The following is a 21,561-nucleotide window of genomic DNA, read 5'->3' on the forward strand; positions in this document are numbered from 1 at the left end:
TGTGCACTCCCTTCACCCTACAGCTTCCCACAGGGCTGCCACAAAGGGGACCTCAGAGCTTCTCCTAATATGTAAGTGGTTTTGTCTCCTTACTTTCAATCCTGTTCCTCATAGGCCAACTCAATAGTTTAAGTAAAATGCTCTATGTAGTCAGGCTAGCATGTTGTTTGGTAATCAAAATTCAATCTTGAAAGAGAAAATTCAGTCTTGTGCTTGTTTTTAACAGGTGACCTTAGGCAGGTATCTGGCCCTTAGGAGGACCTTTGCTAGGTCAGGTGTGCCTGTAAAGAGTACCGCAGGAGTAACTGTCAGATGCTAATTGCCCCCCTTAATTAATGTCCTTCTTAATAATGAACATTAACACAATCATTAGCGAATCTTTGGCTCAATTATGTTTCTATTACTCTGTAATTATACACACAGAACTGTCGCAATTCACACCCATTTTTCTAATAAGGGTTAGCTGTTATTTGTTACTATAAAGTTTTCTTGAGAACAGTATTTCTTGAGAAGAGTGCAAAAGGGTACCAGTCACTTAACCTATGGAAGTGTGGAGTCCTAAGAAATGGCTTTCGTGCATTTCAGGGGCACTTAGTGAAAGTGTTTCCACATCTGTCAGTTTGGGAGATCTTTGCTGCAATTACCAAAGGGAAGCTCTGAACTGCAGCCAATGTCCTGATTAATGGGTAAATGCTCGCAGCAGTATTGGCTGTGGACTAATGTCTTCTGTGTACTTAAGTCAGGGTTGTAGTTCATAAAATTTGCATTTTTGTAATAGCTTTATTGAGTAATAATTTACATGCCATAAATATTAACCCTTTTAAAGTATGCAATTCACTGGTTTTTAGTGTAGCTAGAGTTGCACAACCATCATCACTGGCTAATTTTAGAATATTTTCATTGCCCCACAAAGAAACCCTGTATCCATTAGCAATCACTCCTCATTCCTCTGCAAGGCCTACCCCTGGCAACCACTAATTACTTTCTGTCTCCTCTGGACATATCATATAAGTGGAATTATGCAATAAGCAGTCTTTTACAGCTAGCTTCTTTCAATTAGCATTGCACTTTCAAAGTTCAAAACCTTAGCACTTCTTAAAGTTACAGTATGAAACTGACAGTTAAACTATGTATCCAGGGACCCACCCCAACCCCTGGCCTTTTTCTTTCTGTTTTCTGTTGTCGATTTGAGGGGGTAGAGCACAGGGAGAAAGAGCTAATGTGGGTTCTGTTCTTACTTTAGATTTTGCAGAGTTGGAGTCAGGTCACGGCCTCGTGTACACTAGGCAAGCATTCTAACCTGACTGATGCCCAAAGCCTTCCGTTTGAGTTTGGGTTTGTGTTTCGGTGATTGTGTTGTTGTTGTTGTTGTTGTTGTTGTTGTTGTTGTTGTTGCTTTGTTTTGTTTTAGGGGGTAGGGGATCGTGTTGTCTTATTTTGTTTGAGGAAAGGCCTACTGATATAAGCCAGGTTGGCCTTGAACTTGCAATGTAGCCAAAGATGACTTCTATCTCCTAGTCCTTCCCAGGTGCTAAGATTAGAGGCATGTGCCACCACCATTTTTCAAATTGTGCCATTTGTTGTTGGGGAGATTGTCTGGTGCTAAAGATCGAGCCCTTGGCCTCCTGTAGGTCAAGCAGATGCTCTACCACTAAGCTACGGCCCCAGCCCTGGTACCGTGTTTTATGGTAATATACATGAGTAGAATGCCCAAATCTAAAGTATACAGTTTGATTAGATCTTAGGACGTGAATGTCTCCTGGTGAGCGTGTCAGAGTAAAAGTACCGAACACCAAGTCACCCCCAGAAAGCCTCCTTTCGGCCCCTCCTAGGCATCCCAAAGCAGGCATTTTCTGGTTTGCTCAGTGCTCTTCTGTTTGTTCTGTGTGCATCCTCATACAGGGCATAGCAGCCAAGCCCTGCTCCCTGCTCACACAGGCATGGAGCAAGCCCACCCTGGCCCTGCACCTGGGTTCCCTCCTTCCATTACCCTTGGTGCCCAGGGGAAATAAAGTCACCCTTGCTAAACACTCGAGCTCTCCACACACAGACTTACATCTTTCTGATGTTCTGAGCAGCTGCCCAGCCTTTGTGTTGCTTCCTTGCTTTTGCCCCCCACATTCCTTCCAGACACCAGAGATCTCTTCAGGTTACACGTCAACTTCCCTCCTGGATCATGTGTGCCAGAGTCACAGAGGGGAACCTGGACAGACAGCCCTGTAACCCTGTGCTGGCCTCTCCTAAACCTGCCTTGCAACACGTTATTTTTTAACTCCAATAAAAATGTTATTTCTTGTATTAAATCCCATGCCTTGCTTGCTCTTCACTAATAATAAGTCATTTCCTAAAGAAACTAAGGTTTTAGTTTTAAATTAATTTTAGTCTTTGAAAAAAATTAGGTGTGTCCTAGGGCTATTGGCTAGCATTAAGCGGGTAAATTGGCTTATTCACAGATTATTCACACTCCTCACAGTTGCCCTCTTTCTATAGAAAGAGGGCAAATGCTATATATATCTTCTACCTTCAAAGGCCCTATTATATATAGACTTAAGAGAGTCTATGAAAAATCCTGATATTAGTCTTATTGTGTAAAAACAAAAAAAGGTCCTTTTATAAAAATCGTCATTCTACACCTCAAAGATTTACACCCCACCCCACCCATGACTCCTAAAATGTATTTTCCTTTGGTTAATGTAATGTGTTATATTTTGTTCCCTCCAGACACTCTATCCAGTTTCAAATCCCAATTCTACACCAAAACTCCAGCATCCACTTTTGCTGTGAAACGATTCCTCAGTTATCAGAGCTTCTAAAAGTTTCCAGAGATTCAGTAGAAACATGGGAGGTGTCTTAGAGTTACTATTGCTGTGATGAAACACCATGACCAAAGCAACTTAGAGAGGAAAGGGGTTATTTAGCTTATATTTCCACATTGTTCATCGTTGAAGGAAGTCAGGACAGAAACTCAAGCTGGCCATGGAGGGGTGCTGGGGTGCTGCTTGCTGGCTTGCTCCTATGGCTTGCTCAGCCTGCTTTCTTATAGAACCCAGGACCACCAGCCCAGGGATGACACTGCCCACAATGGCTGGGCCCTCCCCATCAATGTCTAGGTAAGAGAAGACCTTAGAGCCAGATCTCATGGAGGCATTTTCTCAATTGAGGCTCCTTCCTCTCTGATGACTAGCTTGTGTCAAAGTGACATAAAACTAGCCAATGAAGGAGGGTTTGGATTCTGGCTAACTGAAATTTTTACCTCTGTCCCATTACTTATTCACTGTTACAGTTACTTTTTGCTGCTCTAATTAAAAAAAAAAAAAATACGGGTGACCAAGAGCAACTTAGGGAAGAAAGAGTTCATTCTGGATTTCAGTTCCAGAGGGTTGGCTTCCACAATGGCAGGGACAGCATGGCAGACTGACCCATTTCAGCAGCACACCAGCAACAGAGGCAGTAAACTGGAAGTAGGACAAGGCCACAAACTTTCAGAGCCCATGCCAAGCAATGAATGTCTCCCAGATAGGCTCCGATTCCTAAAAGTTCCATAGCCTCCCCCAACAGCACCGACAGCCGCCGGGAACTAGATATTTAGATACATGAGCCACGGAGGGACATTTTTCACTCTGGTCACCACGTCCACCAAGTTAAGGTTAAAGCTTCCTTATGTGGTTGTCAGCAATAACTGAGACCATAGCCTCCTCATTCATGCTCTGTGGATGACAACCGCCCCTCACACACATTTTAGCAAGATCAGTTGAGATGCCGGGTAGGAGGGACCTATGAGAAAAGACAGTCTTCTGTTTCCTGTGTTCTTACTGCCAGTTTTCTGTGTCCTGCCTAGACACAGTGCAAGCATGTGTTGTGCTCAGTAACGAAAGATATTGATGACAGTGTCTCTGCTGAGACACCTGTACCCCTTCTCTTGCTTAGAGGTTGATTCTGTTGAGCTCTAAGTTTGAGGACCTAAAGTTGTGAGGAAGCTTCCAGAAGGTTGCTATGATCTGATTGAGAGAGAGAAACTGTGTCATCCACAGTCTGAGGCTCTTTCTCTTAGGAGCCCCATCTTTGTTGTAGCTGAAGAGGTCTCTGAGACAGGTTGACTTCCTTCTAAAATATTCTGTCTTTAGATTTTCCATCTTCACTACTACAGCCTGGGCCTCAAACCACATGGGCATTGTAACCTGAAGCTGGACAGTCTCATCCACAGAAAAGTCAGGAAACTAATGATAAGTAGTGAATTTGTGAGTTTCTCATAAGGTGAAGTGTTTAGCCTTTTGTGGTGAGAGGGTTTTTTTGTTTGTTTGTTTGCTTGCTTGCTTGTTTGTTTTTTCTGTTTAGGAATGTTGAAATCTCTTCTTTATTAAGTCCTGATACTAATAGATCATAACTGTTTTAATAATGTAGACAAGATAAAAGATACTCAGTTCTTAAATTTGTCTCCTCACATCCCTCCCCCTTACCTAGGAAGTTCTTTGTATGGCCCTCAGGTCTCTCACATCTGGCACCAGCTTCCTGGCTAGCTTCATTTCCCCCTCCTTCCCTCTCCACACCTCCTTTGTAGTCCAGTAGGGAACGATAGAGGATCCCAAATTTACATTTCTATATAAATGCTTGTACAGCCTGACGGTCCAGCTCAAGATCTGAACCATTTCAGTCCATGTCACTGTTTCTCTTCCTGAGAAAAGTATCAGAAAGACTAACAGCTGCTCCCACAGTATCTGTCCAAAGTCAAACCCCGGGCGACTGGCGACCTTAAGCAGTGTACTACAACAGGTCTGAAAGATGTGAAAGTGTGCACTAACATATATTTTGGTGAGAATGAGGCCAGAGAGAGGGAGCCTTGCTTATTTGTAGGCTGACATTTGAACAGAAACTGAACTAAATCTCGTTTAATTGATTCCCCCAACCCTTTGTCCCTTTGCTTCCATTTGATGTTCCTTTCTGAGCTTTTTTTACTTGGCTTACGGTACAAAATGAGAAAGAGCTATGAAATGCATCAAAGAAAAGATTGCCTTTGCTTCTCTGCCCTAAAACCAATCCTGGTGTTTATAGTCCTGGCTTCCCCACCAGCCATGGCCAGGCTGGTTTCCAGGGCTACTCTCACTTCCTTCCAGCCTTTGAGGGCAGGAGGTTAGAACTCCTCCTGCCATGGTCATGTGGGCCTTTCTAAGATGGATCTCCTTTTGTAATGATTCATTCTAAATTCTCTAGAGACCATTATGTTATTTCTCCTTCTTTCCTGCCATTCACAGCCCTGCCCAATTTACTAACATTTGGCCTTTCCACTGCTCACTTATCTTCCTGCACACTAATTAAGGCATTAAGTGAGATCAGTTGTAAAGCCAGTGTCCTTAGTGTTCGATAGAAGCTTCCTTCACCAAAGTTGTTGACTTGCATTCAGCATTACCCTTTGTTGGGCTTTCTGCCTGTGTCCTGTCAGGGGTAGCCATTCAGAATAAATGCATTTTGCTAGCTACAACTTGAGACTTAGTATATCACACAGTTTGCTGACAGCCAAATATGTATCACCCACAGTAGTCTTTTCACCCACCAAATCCACAGTTCCCACAGCTATCCATCACATTTGTCAGAGTCCTCGGGTCTTTAATTAAGCCCTGCTGGATACTGTACATATTTCCATTAGCTCCGTCCTCCTTACTCCATTACGTTCCTAATTGACATCCATCCCGAGTCACATGTCCTTGAATCTCAGGTGACCCATTTTGTAGCTTTGGTTTATTTAGGTTTTCTCTCCTTCATAAATAACCTAAGCGTTTAGTTAATATACCCTCAAGTGTTTGCTATTGGGATCTGGTGATTTGCATATGCTTACACTTCTCAAATAATCCTGGATTTCAGAGGGGGCTGGGTTTCCTCTAGCAACTCTCTCTTTCTCTCTCTCTCTCTCTCCCCCTCCTCCTCCCCCTCCCTCTCTCTCTTCTCCCACCGTGTGTGTGTGTGTGTGTGTGTGTGTGTGTGTGTGTGTGTGTGTGTGTGTGTGTTAGATAGTGTCATGAAAATCAGAACTGCTGATCTTCCTGCCTCTACCTCACAAGTGGGCGATTACAGGTGTGAGCCACCAAACCCAGCTGCCAGCCTTTTACCTTTTAATCATGAAATATATGGTCTTTGTTTGTACTAAGTGGAGAAGTCCCCTAACAATACTGACAAGTGTTGAGATTTCTAAATAGAAAGGAAAGGTTGAGTGACTGTCATGTGACAAATGCTGCCTGAGTAGTAAACCACTCCTCACCCTCACCCGGCCGTCTCCACAGTTGTGAGTTGGGATGGAATTGCCATAACTATTAGCTGCTATAATCAAGCCATTGCCTTGATTTCTTCAGCACAACGTCCTAATGAGTGGTTTCTGAGCAAAGCCAAGTGATTCCATGCAACTCCACAGATCTTTCTTCCAAAACATTTTCAGGTCGACAGAATCTCCACATTATTAATGCAGAAACCAAGGTTGGTATGCATGGCCCAGCAGTACAGTCCTTGCCCAGAATGCATATGAGGCTCTAGGTTCAGTTCCCAGCACTATAGTAGATAAGTAGGTCAATGGACAGATGGGTGGGTAGGAGAGAAACCATGCCTCGTTAACCCATTCACTCTCCCACCCCACCCTCAACATAGCCATTCCTGAGCCCCAAGCCCTGGTTTCTGTCTCATGTCCATGGCCCCCTCATTCTTCTGTCATTTCACAAGTGTCAATACATGTGGAATGGCCCAGGCCACTGGGTAGACTACAACCCTGGCTTGGCTTTAAATTTAATGGACACCTTTGACCTAGGCCTAGACGAGACGTTATTTTTAAATAGCAAGTAAGAAAGCTTGAGGCCGAGGAGCATGCCTCCATGCGAAGCTGTCACTTGTAGCATTTCGGATGGCTCAGCACTGGTAACAAGTCGGGTCTCCCTTTGAAGCAGCACTTTGCATTATCTATGGAAAAGTTAGCTCTTCCTTTGCTTTACTTAAAGAAGAAAGGGCCACAGGGCCTCTGAATGCGTTGCCTTTGCTTTACTTAAAGAAGAAAGGGCCACAGGGCCTCTGAATGCGTTACCTTTGCTTTACCTAAAGAAGAAAGGGCCACAGGGCCTCTGAATGCGTTACCTTTGCTTTACCTAAAGAAGAAAGGGCCACAGGGCCTCTGAATGCGTTACCTTTGCTTTACCTAAAGAAGAAAGGGCCACAGGGCCTCTGAATGCGTTGCCTTTGCTTTACCTAAAGAAGAAAGGGCCACAGGGCCTCTGAATGCGCTGCCTTTGCTTTACCTAAAGAAGAAAGGGCCACAGGGCCTCTGAATGCGTTGCCTTTGCTTTACTTAAAGAAGAAAGGGCCACAGGGCCTCTGAATGCGTTACCTTTGCTTTACTTAAAGAAGAAAGAGCCACAGGGCCTCTGAATGCGTTGCCTTTGCTTTACCTAAAGAAGAAAGGGCCACAGGGCCTCTGAATGCGTTACCTTTGCTTTACTTAAAGAAGAAAGGGCCACAGGGCCTCTGAATGCGTTGCCTTTGCTTTACCTAAAGAAGAAAGGGCCACAGGGCCTCTGAATGCGTTACCTTTGCTTTACTTAAAGAAGAAAGGGCCACAGGGCCTCTGAATGCGCTGCCTTTGCTTTACCTAAAGAAGAATAAAGAAGAAAGGGCCACAGGGCCTCTGAATGCGCTGCCTTTGCTTTACCTAAAGAAGAAAGGGCCACAGGGCCTCTGAATGCGTTGCCTTTGCTTTACTTAAAGAAGAAAGGGCCACAGGGCCTCTGAATGCGTTGCCTTTGCTTTACCTAAAGAAGAAAGGGCCACAGGGCCTCTGAATGCGTTGCCTTTGCTTTACTTAAAGAAGAAAGGGCCACAGGGCCTCTGAATGCGTTGCCTTTGCTTTACTTAAAGAAGAAAGGGCCACAGGGCCTCTGAATGCGTTGCCTTTGCTTTACCTAAAGAAGAAAGGGCCACAGGGCCTCTGAATGCGTTGCCTTTGCTTTACCTAAAGAAGAAAGGGCCACAGGGCCTCTGAATGCGCTGCCTTTGCTTTACCTAAAGAAGAAAGGGCCACAGGGCCTCTGAATGCGTTGCCTTTGCTTTACTTAAAGAAGAAAGGGCCACAGGGCCTCTGAATGCGTTGCCTTTGCTTTACCTAAAGAAGAAAGGGCCACAGGGCCTCTGAATGCGCTGCCTTTGCTTTACCTAAAGAAGAAAGGGCCACAGGGCCTCTGAATGCGTTGCCTTTGCTTTACCTAAAGAAGAAAGGGCCACAGGGCCTCTGAATGCGTTGCCTTTGCTTTACCTAAAGAAGAAAGGGCCACAGGGCCTCTGAATGCGTTGCCTTTGCTTTACCTAAAGAAGAAAGGGCCACAGGGCCTCTGAATGCGTTGCCTTTGCTTTACCTAAAGAAGAAAGGGCCACAGGGCCTCTGAATGCGTTACCTTTGCTTTACCTAAAGAAGAAAGGGCCACAGGGCCTCTGAATGCGTTGCCTTTGCTTTACCTAAAGAAGAAAGGGCCACAGGGCCTCTGAATGCGTTACCTTTGCTTTACCTAAAGAAGAAAGGGCCACAGGGCCTCTGAATGCGTTACCTTTGCTTTACCTAAAGAAGAAAGGGCCACAGGGCCTCTGAATGCGCTGCCTTTGCTTTACCTAAAGAAGAAAGGGCCACAGGGCCTCTGAATGCGCTGCCTTTGCTTTACCTAAAGAAGAAAGGGCCACAGGGCCTCTGAATGCGTTACCTTTGCTTTACCTAAAGAAGAAAGGGCCACAGGGCCTCTGAATGCGTTGCCTTTGCTTTACCTAAAGAAGAAAGGGCCACAGGGCCTCTGAATGCGTTGCCTTTGCTTTACTTAAAGAAGAGAGGGCCACAGGGCCTCTGAATGCGCTGCCTTTGCTTTACTTGAAGAGAGGGCCACAGGGCCTCTGAATGCGTTGCCTTTGCTTTACTTAAAGAAGAGAGGGCCACAGGGCCTCTGAATGCGTTGCCTTTGCTTTACCTAAAGAAGAGAGGGCCACAGGGCCTCTGAATGCGTTACCTTTGCTTTACCTAAAGAAGAAAGGGCCACAGGGCCTCTGAATGCGTTGCCTTTGCTTTACCTAAAGAAGAAAGGGCCACAGGGCCTCTGAATGCGTTACCTTTGCTTTACCTAAAGAAGAAAGGGCCACAGGGCCTCTGAATGCGTTACCTTTGCTTTACCTAAAGAAGAAAGGGCCACAGGGCCTCTGAATTATTTTTCAGCTTACACCAGCAGTTGCCTCCAGATTTCTAGTCTATGAAATATAGATAATGTATAACTTAAGATTCTCTTACTAATTAGTAAACAATCAGAGGCTTTGTTATTGCCAGAGGGCAGGACACTGTGTGCCTTTCTTCACCCTGTGGTAGCAGATAAATTATTTTCAAAAATTGAAAACTCTTCAAAGTGCTATCCGATAAACTATTTTAATTGAAAAGATTCTAAACTGCTATTCAGCACAGCATAGCTCTCCTTAACCTGGGCTCACCTTTTGGTAATCAAAAGAACATTTACAGACGTATGAGACAAACACAATTATGAAAGTAAAATGAAGACCCTAAATAAAAAATCACAGAACAAGAGGGTAATTCTATTCACTCTTTCATATTTCATTATTTGATAACATCAGATGATGAATCCATCAGAATTGCTTTGGCAAGTACAAACAAAAATGGTCCTGATCAATATTTATTAAAACCTTCAGACTGGGAGAAGGACTTGAGCTGACTACTTAATGTAGTAAATAATTATTCATATAAACAGGCTCTGACCAAAGGCAGGACTAGACCAAAGAGACACAGTTTTAATTGCACTGAATTTAAAATACAAATTGGCCTCTAGCCCTGTGAAAACCTTAATTTAAAAAAATTATCTGATATAGTGGAGAGTGACATATAAATTCTTAAGTTGTTGGGGTGGGAATTTCAAACTTAGATATTTATAAATTTAGAATGTATTCCAGAAGCGGAGTGAGGACAAAGTTGCCAGCTAAGAGCATGAGGAGACATTCTCTCTGAGTCTCAGGATTGTAACAGGAGTGCTACGGTCACCTCAGCAGTGACAGGGACATCTCATCCCTGATGACTGATGGCCTCTCATCAGTGGAATTCCTTTGTTTTAAGCAACTGCACTTTCGGAAGAGAAATAAAACCAGGCTGTGGCTGCAGCTGCCCATCAGGAGTGCTGAGAGACAATCCTGAGAGGGGGTGAGCACAGCTGGCCTGAGCTTTCGAAGTCTGCAGGAGTGACACCCCAGAATTGCGGAAGTGTGGTCTCTTCCAGAATAAGGATGATAAGTAACTGCTTGTCTGCCCGCCTCTCCCCCAACTTTGGGGTGCCTTGGGGTCTGGCTTCATGTCCCACCCTTCAGGAAGTGTCTGCCCCTGAGCTGAATCCCCAGTCATTTCAACATGACGAATGGGGTGAAAAAAGAAATGTACGAAACTGAGCCACCAAAAACACAAAGCAAGCCTTGAAAACACAAATCCACACATGCTGCCTGTGGGATGGTTATTATCTGTGCCATCTGTGGAGAGAAGATAGGCAAAATCTCTTCTAAAATCATTCTGCGGCAGCCTGCCCAAAACAAAAACCAGTGTAATCTGATAACAGTATTAAAAACCACCCCAACATAGAATGCTCATCTAAACCTGCCATCAGCTGCCTGACACTTACTGAGCTTTCTCCTTCTTTTTCCCAGTCCTGAAATGGAAAGAACTTTGCTGCATTTCAAATTAAAATTTTCAATCATGTTTGTAATAAACCCTAAGCTCTTTGAAGGAGAAGACAAATAAGAACAATTATATTACATTCTAATACAGTAATTTATTCTTCAGATACACGGGATTATCATCTGCTTTACTATTGGTCTGGAAAGTATCTGGGCTAAGATTACACTTGTTCACAGTGTTTGCAGATCAACTGCTAATGCGCTCGCCTGACATTGGTTGGCAACTGTTAGCATCAGTGAAGCCGATGGCAGCTCCATGATGTGAAAGTACCAGTCAGGGGACTCTGCACCAGTGTAAGAATCCAAAGCTACTACCGGTGCCTAAAGAGCACCTACTAGAGCCCCTGCCCGTTATATACGGATGATTATCCGGCTTATGGCTCCATCAGTCCCTTCTTCTTCTTCCTCCCCATTTCATTGTATGTACCATTAAGGAGATGGAGAAAACCAGAATTCAGTGTTTCCCCTGATCATTTAGTTGTCCTTTACTAGTGGGTCTCCATTAAAGTGCTTGAAATATCCAGTTGTAGGTGAAATTGCCCTAATCTGAAATCTGAAACCTAAAATGATCTAAACTGCCAAATCTTTTGTGCATTAACCTGATGCCACAAGTGGAAAATGCCACCTCTGACCTCATACAAGGAGTTACTGTCAAACTGCATCCCCACTAAAATACTGCACAAACATTCCTTCTACATAAGGTGTTGTAACAGCCAGCTTTATGTTACTATAATGAAATACCTGAGGCAAGTTACTATTGAGGACAAAAAGCTTCATTTTACAAGTTCAAACACACTGTGCCTGTATACTCTCATCACTGGTAAGGACTATCCCAGACCCATCACTCATGATGGTAGCCTCTCTTTCCAAAACAGCAGTCCCTTTAGGGAGCTGCACCATCAGGGACTCAGGAACCTGACATAAGACCTGGCTCTTAAAGAGCCCACCACTCCCCGTGCTGCCATCTTGAGGGCAAAGCCTTCTTACACAAAGGACCTTTGGAGAAACCTCAGGCCAAGCCACACCTCGCAGATGTGTAGGAAACATTAATTTAGACTGAAGTCCAGTTGCCAAGCTGTCTCACTGTATGCGCATATAGTCCCCAAAATGAAATCAACTGTAGCACAACACTCTGGTTCTAAACATTAGAAAAGCAGTATCCAATCTGCAGGCACACACTCGGCTACAGTGAGCATGTGGTGGTCAGAGGATAACTGGTAGAAGCCAGTTCTTTCCTTCCACCATAAGTCCCAGGAATTCAACTCTGGTCACCATGGTTGGAAGCAAACACCTTTTTCCATAGTAAGCCATCTCAAATACTGCTAGATTCAGGTCAACTTTTCATGCCAGGCCCTCCTTCTTCCTTGTGTGACAACCTGTTAGGTACACACACCATAGTTTCCTTATTCACACACAGTGAAAAGACACCATAATTAACTCCATTATTGTGAATTATCATGAACACTGCTGCAATCAAGAAGAAAGTGTGACGATCTGTTTGCTGTAATGACCTCATTTCCCTTGGATGTAGAGCCCAGAGTGCGACTGCTGGATCATGTGAGAGTTCTGTGTGTTTCGCTCTCTGTGTACTGCCTGCCATAATGGCTGTACTAATTTCCATGCCCACCAACTGTGTGAAAATTCCCCTTCCTAAAGCTCCACACCGAGAATACATGATTAGTCCCCTCCTCACGGAAGTAATAAATCAGAAAGGCAACCAACTTTTAAAAAGAATGCTTACCTCATCCATTACCATCTTGGACAGACAAACAGGGAAAAGTAAAGTAGGTAACAAAATGAAAAAGTTAAGCGCTACAGTTTAAGTTTGGAGCCCTGAATTTCAGGTCGCTAGGGAGTCTTCAGCTGTAACTGTGAGGTGTGTCTGAACGAAGTGTGAACTGCCGTGCAGGCTCACTCCACTTCAGCAGAAAACCGAGCTGGGTGAGTTAGTCTGAGAATTGTGTTCAGTTATACCAGAGCACGGCCAGATGCTATCTGTATACAGACAGTATTTGCACTTAGCACTTTTGCGTTTTACACTTTCGTTCTCTATTACCTTGGCTTTGGACGACATTTAGGTCTTGAAATCCTTCAGTTTGAGAACATGAGCAAGTCACTCATGTTCTACAGCTGAGCTCCTTCTGTGTACAGTGTGAACTGTGATATCTATTTCAGACGGTTGAATACACAAATGTATCTACAAGTTAAAATTGTTAAGCATTACTACAATAAATACAGTTCCAAAACAGAGCAGAAGCCCATAGCTGTAAACATTAGCCATGTCTGTGCACAGGTTCTTACCATAGATTCTGCCTTCTATGTTTTAGCCAACCAAAGATCAAACGTATTCAGGAAAAAGTATGTTCAGGCTTTGTATTGATTGTTATTCTCAGAACACTCTAGTGTAACAGTGTGTTCGCAGGCTGCTGAGTCTTTTACATAATCTAGACAGGATTTTAAAATGTGCAGAAGAGCAGGACATGGTGGCACACGCCTTTAGTCACAGCACTTGGGAGGCAGAAGCTGGCAGCTCTCTGGAAATTCAAGGCTAGCTTGGTTTAGAGTGAGTTCAGGACTACCAACGTAGGGAGAGCTTGTCTGAAAAAAAAAAAAAACAAAAACATTAAAATGCAGAGGACAACTGTATAAGTTTTATGCAATACTTTGTTACTTTATAAGGAATTTGGACTGGGGTACTGGCACTACAGGTTACCTGTTTAAAAACCATTTAGAAATGAACCTTGGACTCTGAAGTCCACCAAGTAAAACAAGGCAGATGGTAAAGGGATACCCGTGGATTCAGGCCAGCCCCCAGCGGGCCTTCCTGTATGTCACTGCACACAGACTTGCTAAGAAGGGCTGTAGGTACAGGAAAAATTGCCATGGGTGGAAGAGCTGATTTCAGGGGGACATTCTTTCCTACAGGAACCCCAAGACCATGTGCAGTCACCTCAGTCACAATGGAGACAGGGACTTGCCAGAAAGGGAAGATCCTAATGCTAAAAGCAAGAGGTTCAAGTAATTTGTATACACACGTGCCTGACGGCTTGCACTGAAAATGTGTGGCTTCATGCCAGAACCATATGCTAAAATCAAGTCTTCCTCTACAAGTCACTTGTGGTTATAATGTTTAATTACAGAATGAGAAAGGCCACTAAGACACTTTGTCTACTCAGGACACTTTGGGAAATGCTACCAAAAGACTCACAGCAAAGGGCAAGAGGAACCGTGGGCAGGCATCCACTTGGTCATAGAATGTCCCACTCACCGGCTAGGAATGATACCAAGCTCCTTTTGTCCTCAGCACAGGCCACTCAATCCACAGCTAACATCTGGCCTCTAATGTTAGGGGGTCCTTATGAAGAGACTCCCTCTACGAGGCCTGATCTGGAAAACGTCTAAAGCACACGTGTGTTCACTAATGCAACACAGGCAGCCACGTACAGTGCCACCTGCTGTAAGCTGGGGTACCCTGGGGGCTGCTGCTGTAATGCTCGATGATAAAAACCATGCTTTTATTTTCCTGAAGTCTCAGTACATATCCATCAATTGTTTATTTCTGCTGGGCTCCATGATTTTATTTCAATCTGTCAGTGTTTATCATGGAGGCTCATTTTAATTGTATAGTTTGGGGCATTTTCCCTTTCTCCTTAGGGCATCTTGTAGCACCTTCCCACCTCCAAGTACATTCTACACATTTATTAGCTTCGCTGCTGGGTAAGGTAGCTTTCTTGAAGACAAATGCATTTCATTCTGTCTTTAAATATTTATGTTTCTTTATGATCTAATGTATCATCGTGGTTATAGGGGAATTTCCCCCTAACTATAGAAAATATGCCATCAGTTACCTGTCAATTTTGTTTAATAACTCAGCTTTGCAATTCTGGTGCACTGTCATCTGAGGCTCTTGAGAACCCCGGTAGTCTCCCTTGTTGCCTTCAGAATGTCATTTGGGGGTTTATAAAAGTCGTCAATGCACAGAGGATATTGGAACATTAAGTACTTAAATCCCGTTCCCTATGTCACTCATCACCACGGAAGATCCAGGGCTAGAGTTCCAGACATCTTTGTCTTGTTTACTCCCATCGAGGAATGGCAGTCTCTGTAGAAAACCAGCCAGTCTCCCAGGAAACAATTCATCAGACTTCTCAAAAGAAATCCAGTTTCATCTGGGTTGATGGGCTCAGTGCTGCTTTTTAAGATAAATGATGAAAATATCAATGTCATAATGCAAAGAACTCCAATTCTTTTTGCTTAATCTCAGTGAAAAGTACCATAAGCCATTTACCACCACTGTAGTAGCCTCTGCTTCTAGGTCCAGGGCATCCTAGAGGTGGGAGTGGTTTAGTAGTTACTCTCCTCCCAAAGACCTTGGCTTGAAACCTCTGACATGTATAGTCCAGGGTGCAAGACTCCCAAACTCCACACTCCTCCTGACCCCCAGGAGCTCTATATGAACTACTCTGCTATGCTTGCAGACAGGAGCCTAGCATAACTCTCCTCTGAGAGGCTCTACCCAGCAGCTGACCAAAACAGATGCAGAGACCCACAGTCAAACTTTAGATGGAGTTGGTGAAGTCTTGTGGAAGAGTAGGGGAAAAATTGAGGAGCCCAGAGGGGATGGGAACTCCACAGGAAGACAACAGAGACAACTAACCTGGGCCCTTCGGGGCTCCCAAAGACTGAACCACCAAGCAAAGAGCACGCAGGGGCTGGACCTAGCCTCCCCTACATACGTATATAGAGAGAGGTTGGGTGGGACAGAGCCTGCCTTCTACATAATCATAACTGTTTGTGAGATAAGTGAACACACTGACATGCCAATAACAGGATGTGCAAATAATGAGGGAGGAAACACTGAACTCGCTCCGTCTTGCTCCCCCAGACAGTACTACGAGATGCTGTACAACACTGCTGATGAGCTCCTGAACCTGGTGGTGGACCAGGGTGTGAAATACACAGAGCTAGAGTACATCCATGCCCTGACCCTGCTGCACCGAAGCCAGACTGGCGTGGGGGACCAGACCACCCAGAACACCAGGCTGCAGAGACTCAAGGAGATCATCTGTGAGCAGGCTGCCATCAAGCAAGCCACCAAGGACAAGAAAATAACCACTGTGTGATGGGGTGTGGGTGGGTTCACGGTGTGCACAGACACAGGCTCTAGCTCCTCAGCCTGAGCTGGCTGTGCTTTGTCCACCCTGATGCTTAGTGGGTAGATGGTGGATTATTTTCTCTTAGTTTTGCTTTTCTATATGAATGCTAAGAAAGTTTGCAGGACAGAATGTTTTGCCTAATAACTACTTTAGTCTATTCCCAAGGGATGAGGGTGGGACAGGGAGGAGACCATGTCAAGTTGCTGGACTCAGAAAGGAATGAAGGAAAGCCAACTGCCACTTAAGTTTTAGAACCATCCTGAAATGCCAAGTAAGGCCTGTGGCATGAGCAGTGGGCTTTCTCTTGTCTTAGCCTTGTCAGTTTATAATTCAGTGTAATAAGTATGTGCACATTGCTTTGTCTGCATTGCCAAAATCAAAGCGCTTCTCAGCTGGCTTCCCAATCCAAAACAGATCTCTTTAAGGCTGGGGATAGCAGTCCTTTATCCCAACCCTGGGACAGATTGCACCTATACCAGGACTGCTCGCAGGCTGCTGATTGGTTTTACAACCTTTTTATTTTATTCCTTCTGTATTAAAACCAGTTAAGAGAACTGGCTGTCCTTCTAGAGGACCAGGGTTCAAGTCTCAACACCTGCACACAGAGGCTCATAAACCTCTGTAATTTCAGCTCTATCTGACCTGAAGCCCTCTTCAGGCTCCAGGAATACTGAGTACTACATGCATGCAGTGCACAGTCATACATGCAGGCAAAAATACTCATAAACAAAGAGTAAAAAACAAAAAGAATCATCATAAAACCGTTGCTGAACCTAGTAGGGAGAAAGGTGACTTACCGTCGGAGAACTCCATCTCACACATCATCCAGGGTACATTGTAAGGGGCATCCTCATGTTCCCATGCATATGTCTTAGTGACTTGGCTTGCTGCTGTGACAAAACACTCCTCGACACAAGCACCTCAAGAAAAGAAGGTTTATTTGGCTAACACTCACAAGGTATAGCCCATCAGAGCAGGGAGGGTGACAGCAGGAGCCTGAGGCAGCAATCACACTGCATCTGCACTCAAGAAGCACGGAGCGGTGGGTGCTGTGGGCAGCCAGCTTCCTCCTTTTCGTGCAGTCCAGGGTCTTGGCCCACTGAGTGGCTCCCCCACAGTCAGAGTGGGCCTTCCAACCTCAGTTCATATAGCTCAGATACTAACTCCTCACAGACAAGGCCTACCCGACTTGGTTGCTATCGCTGTGAAAAACACTGACCAAAACCAACACACACACACACACACACACACACACACACACACACACACACACACACACCAGGTACACAGACACACAAAAATAAAAATAAATTTTTTAAAAAATCGACGATGAAAAAGTAAATCAATTAGTATTATAATAAACATTGAAACTACTGAAAAATTCAGAGAGGACTAAAGCAATACAAATATTTTCTATAAAGCCATGCAGCTCAGGTCTGCTTAGCTGACAGCAGGGAAGATGGGACATTTTTTCCCATGCGGTTGCCACTGAGGCCTCTTTTTCTGCTTGTTGGTTTTGATTTTTCAAGACAGGATTTCTCTATGTATCCCTGGCTGTCCCGAACTCACTCTGTAGACCAGACTGGCCTGGCCTTGAACTCAGAGATCCCCTTGGGATTAAAGGTATGCACCAGCCCACCCAGCTGCTAAGCCTTCTTTTTTTTTTTTAATTGTCCTTTCCTGACATGGATGTCTGCAGTGCTCCCAGCCCTGTGGATCTTACACTGCCCCGAGCCCTCAAGTCCTCTTGCTACTCAAAGTTCATAGGTCTTAGGAAGCAACCCGTTGATCAACAAGGATGCATCTTGAACACACAAGGGAAGACGAGCCAGAGGATTGGCCACTCAAGGTCACTGTCAGACCCCAAGGGAGGGGATTTTCACACCTGCTTCTAACAACTTTGGTCTGGATGGGAATAACCAAAAATTAAAAACTGTTTGAGAAGCTTAAACATCGTATGTTGTTTTTCTCATGTTTTTTATTCAGCAAAAGTTTCCAAGACCCTAATGTGTGGCAAGTGCTGCTACGCTTTGGCCAGATACAGAGACAGAGGACACCCTTCTATCTAGCATTTAGGAACTGAACTTGAAACCCAACAAGTTTATACCCACCTCAGAGCTGGAGACCTGAGCTGGGCAGTGAGGCAAGGAGCCATCTGATAGCTAAAGGATGGCCTTCCGGCATCTCCGAGAGGAAGGAGGGCTATGCAGCTGTGTAGTTTAGAACCCTGACGGGGCCGACGGTGGAGAAGAACACTGCCTCAAACAAGGTTCTTTGAAGTACCCCCAAGAAGCAGGGATGGCAGGAGCAGGCAGAGAGCTGTTAGAGCGGACCACGTTGGTTTAGAAATGTCCCTGTAATGTCTGTGGCCTCCCAGCTTAGACCTTTGTCTTCCCTTTTCCTCCCCATGGGTTCTGAGTGGTCAGGGTGGTTCTGAGCATGTGTGAGACTGGATCTCTGCTTTGCCACAACAGTGACAGACCAGAAATGCCAGTTCTACACAGAAAAAGGTCATAGGGGCCTTTGCCAGGGCATTCAAGCACAAGCCTTTGGAAATTCATTGAGGTTTATTCTCCAAATGGTCAAAGCCAGTGACACATTTAGTAGCAGGTTGAGTGGAAGCAATGGATTGGTATAGCCACCTTAGAATCTGCCACCAGGCAGGGGACACTGACGGTGTCTACAGGGTATGGCCCGACTTTGGTAATGTTTTGTGAGAAGGATCCTGTGTCATTCACAATCATTACTAGAAAGAACTAGAATAAGTACAGAGAGCCCAGCCATTCATATAGCCACCAGAGCTGTATTCTACCATGGCAACCATTCCCTAGAACGTGCTGTTGAGAGTAAAAAAGAATACCAATGGGCCTCAGCAGGAGACGTGTGGGGCAAATGAGATGGACCCATAGCTAGTCCACATAGCCAGCCATTGGCTCCTCTTCTAGACTCTACCAAACATTGAACAGAAGTACTTCTTAAGCAAATAACAACAGATGTTGATGAGGATGTGGGCTGCAGGAAACCCTTATACTGCTGGTGGGGATGTAAACTGTCCATCCACTTTGAGATTGCTGTAAGACTCCTCAAAATAGTAAAAACAGGTGAGTGATTCTGTGCCTGGTCCCTTGCCCTACACCTCCTTTCCACACTCTGGAGCTGTATCCACAGGCTTTCCCAAATGTAGCTCTCCTCCCTCATCAAGAACCTTCCTTTCTGAAGCAGACAGAGCTGCCACATAGACTCATAACTGGTCAAAATGCAGATACTGTGACCATGTGCCCACAAGGTTCCCCCCTGGGTTAGCTACATGACAGCCTCTATACCTAAGACTTGGGGAACATCACAGAAGAGGAAGCAGGAAAGCTGCAAGAGTTAGAGGACCAGAGTGGGGCTACAAGGTGATGTCTTCTAGATATGAGGGATGTTATCCCCAAGAACTCAAACTATGGCTGCGTGCAAAGACTATATAATACCAACAGTCAGTGGCCGCTAAGAGAGGGAGACTCAGTCTCCAGGGACAAGCCTCTTTGTAAGTTATTCAGTCACGAGTGGTCAGCCCTAAACGTTCATTCAGACAGAACCAAACAGGCACATTAGGGACTATGCGTAACAGTGATAATCACAGAAGAGGTCCTGGGTTCCAGAAGGGGAGGAGAAGGAACATGGGAGGAGTGCTCCTTCATGAAATTCTCAAAAAAGTAAAACTGTTAGAAATTCAAAATGGAAATAGATGTACCGCAGGAGGCAGCCACCCCGCTCAAGCACAGATCACGGAGGTACTCCCACAGCCGTGTTTACTGCAGCGCCGTCCACAACAGCTAAGTATGGGACCAGCCCAGGTACCCAACAACTGAGGGCTGTGTAAAGGAACTGCTGCAGTAGATGCAGGAAGGTGTGTCCTCCCCCTACAAAGAACAAGCTGTCATCTGCAGGAAAGCTGGTGCAACTGCAGAGCGTTATAGTAAGCAGATTAAGCCAGTCTCAGACAAGCCTTTGTAGGCATGTCAACTACTGTTGGCAACAGGCAGGTCTCATGCAGGCAGCCATAATATTGTTGAGAGTTCATGTATGTATTTTCTAGATCTTATATAGCTATATATAGCTATGTATGTATATATGACATGGGAATAGAAGCAAAATCATCCCAAGGGACAAAGGATACTAATGGGGGTGGGGTGGGTTTAAAGGATTCTGGAGGAAAAATGCTCAGTGTCCATACATGTATATGAAAAACTCTCCATGTGCAATTAATATATGCAATAAATATTTAGAAATGTTAGTGACAGAAGGAATAATACACCTTAGCAAAGAAGGAAAATATTTATTTTTAAATGCAAAACCTAAAGTCCAGTGGTTAAGAGGTCTTGCTGTTTTGGAGTGCCAGGCATGCGGCTTACCATGACTGCTTGCAACTCCAGTTCCAGGCATTCAACACCCTGTCTGGCTTCTGCAGGCTTCCACATGCATGATGCATGCACGCACACACACACACACACACACACATACATAAAATAACATCATTTTTTTAAAGTAAATGCAGAATATGTCCATACTCTTGGATGTACATGGATGGGATCTGGAACCAGCCCCCTGGATCAGGAAAGGCCCTGAGATGGACAATAGCATAACCATGAAGGACGGCTGAGATTGTCACCCACCTTGCTACCAGGTAACTCCACAAGCTGAAGTGTTCCCAGCAAGTACCTCTTACCACTGTCACCTGCTCTACAGCACCTGACCTGTCTTCCCATTTCGTCCTCACCACAACCCCACACCCACAACCCCACACCACAGGTAGTCTGCCCTCTAGGCCCACTGTAGAAACCACCCAAAGACTCCCAACCTCATCGTGCTTAGAATAACTTCCCTGAAAAAGCACCAATCTAACAGGCTGGCCCTGATGTATCAACAAGCCTTGTTCTTGGGACCTCGGGCAGTGCTTTGTCCCAGGTCCTTCACCCACTAAGCACTCATTAAATTGCCTGTCGTATTCAGATTCTCCCAAGGCATCCAGCACACTTCCTGTTTTTCCTTGGCCTCACAATGGGTGCTTTAATCTCCTTGTCCAGTCTGCAGCTAATAACATCCTGAGATCCACAAGGATCCTTCACACTGCCTCTTGGCCCAGAATTGTTTTCAAGTTCTCAAAGACAACTTTATCCAGGAGTGTTCCACATCAGACTCAGTAGTTGGACCCTTCCTGGAGATACTTCACTCACTGAAGTCCCAGGCCCTCTTCAGGACTGTCCTCTTGCCTGAGAGTCACTACTATATGTTTCAAATAGCTTGTGAAAGAAAGCTTCAACACAGAGAAGTCAAACTGGCAACCAACTTCTGATATCTCTTACTGACAACTTGTATCCATGATTTCTTAGCACTGAGGGAATCAGGCAGGCAGGCAGAAAGATAGGATTGTGTTACAGCTCAGGTGACATGGGATCTCTGCAGTGGCAAGCACACGATTGTCCTTCCGGTGTGGTCTGGTGTTTTCATTGCCTTCTTAAAACACTGGGATCTTATATTTGCCAAAGTCCACAGCCCCCCCTCAGGTCTCTAACCTTTCATTCGGGATGCCATTGCATAGGATTGAGGTCTAAAATCTTCCACCTGACTCCCTGCTACTCAGTAGTGAGCTATGCCATGTTTTAGACGCTCAGAAGTGCCACTTGCTATATGCCTT

At 44.9% G+C, this 21,561-nt stretch overlaps 1 protein-coding gene and 1 long non-coding RNA gene across 3 annotated transcripts in view; one reads left to right on the plus strand and one right to left on the minus strand.

The window, feature by feature from the left end:
* Nucleotides 1-17,832, plus strand: part of Exoc4 (exocyst complex component 4) — a 770,091-nt gene extending 752,259 nt beyond the window's left edge. Inside the window, 1 exon segment of the mRNA NM_053875.2 lies at nt 15,611-17,832. Within this exon segment, the coding sequence (NP_446327.2) occupies nt 15,611-15,848 (238 nt within the window). The 3' untranslated portion in view covers nt 15,849-17,832.
* The window catches only part of LOC147994793 (uncharacterized), a 28,726-nt gene extending 7,413 nt beyond the window's left edge, over nt 1-21,313 (minus strand). The window contains exons 1-4 of one of the 2 annotated variants that reach the window (XR_015686453.1): nt 16,679-21,313; nt 14,574-14,914; nt 13,027-13,323; nt 12,782-12,922 (exon numbers count right to left, since the gene is read on the minus strand). This is a non-coding gene — a long non-coding RNA (uncharacterized LOC147994793). The remainder of the gene's footprint in view (nt 1-12,781; nt 12,923-13,026; nt 13,324-14,573; nt 14,915-16,678) is intronic. The other variant, XR_015686452.1, reaches the window with a different exon arrangement.
* Between the last annotated feature and the right edge of the window lie 248 nt (nt 21,314-21,561).

The sequence above is a fragment of the Rattus norvegicus genome, chromosome 4 (assembly GCF_021556685.1).
Source record: "Rattus norvegicus strain SHRSP/BbbUtx chromosome 4, alternate assembly SHRSP_T2T, whole genome shotgun sequence".
Classification (NCBI taxonomy): domain Eukaryota; kingdom Metazoa; phylum Chordata; class Mammalia; order Rodentia; family Muridae; genus Rattus; species Rattus norvegicus.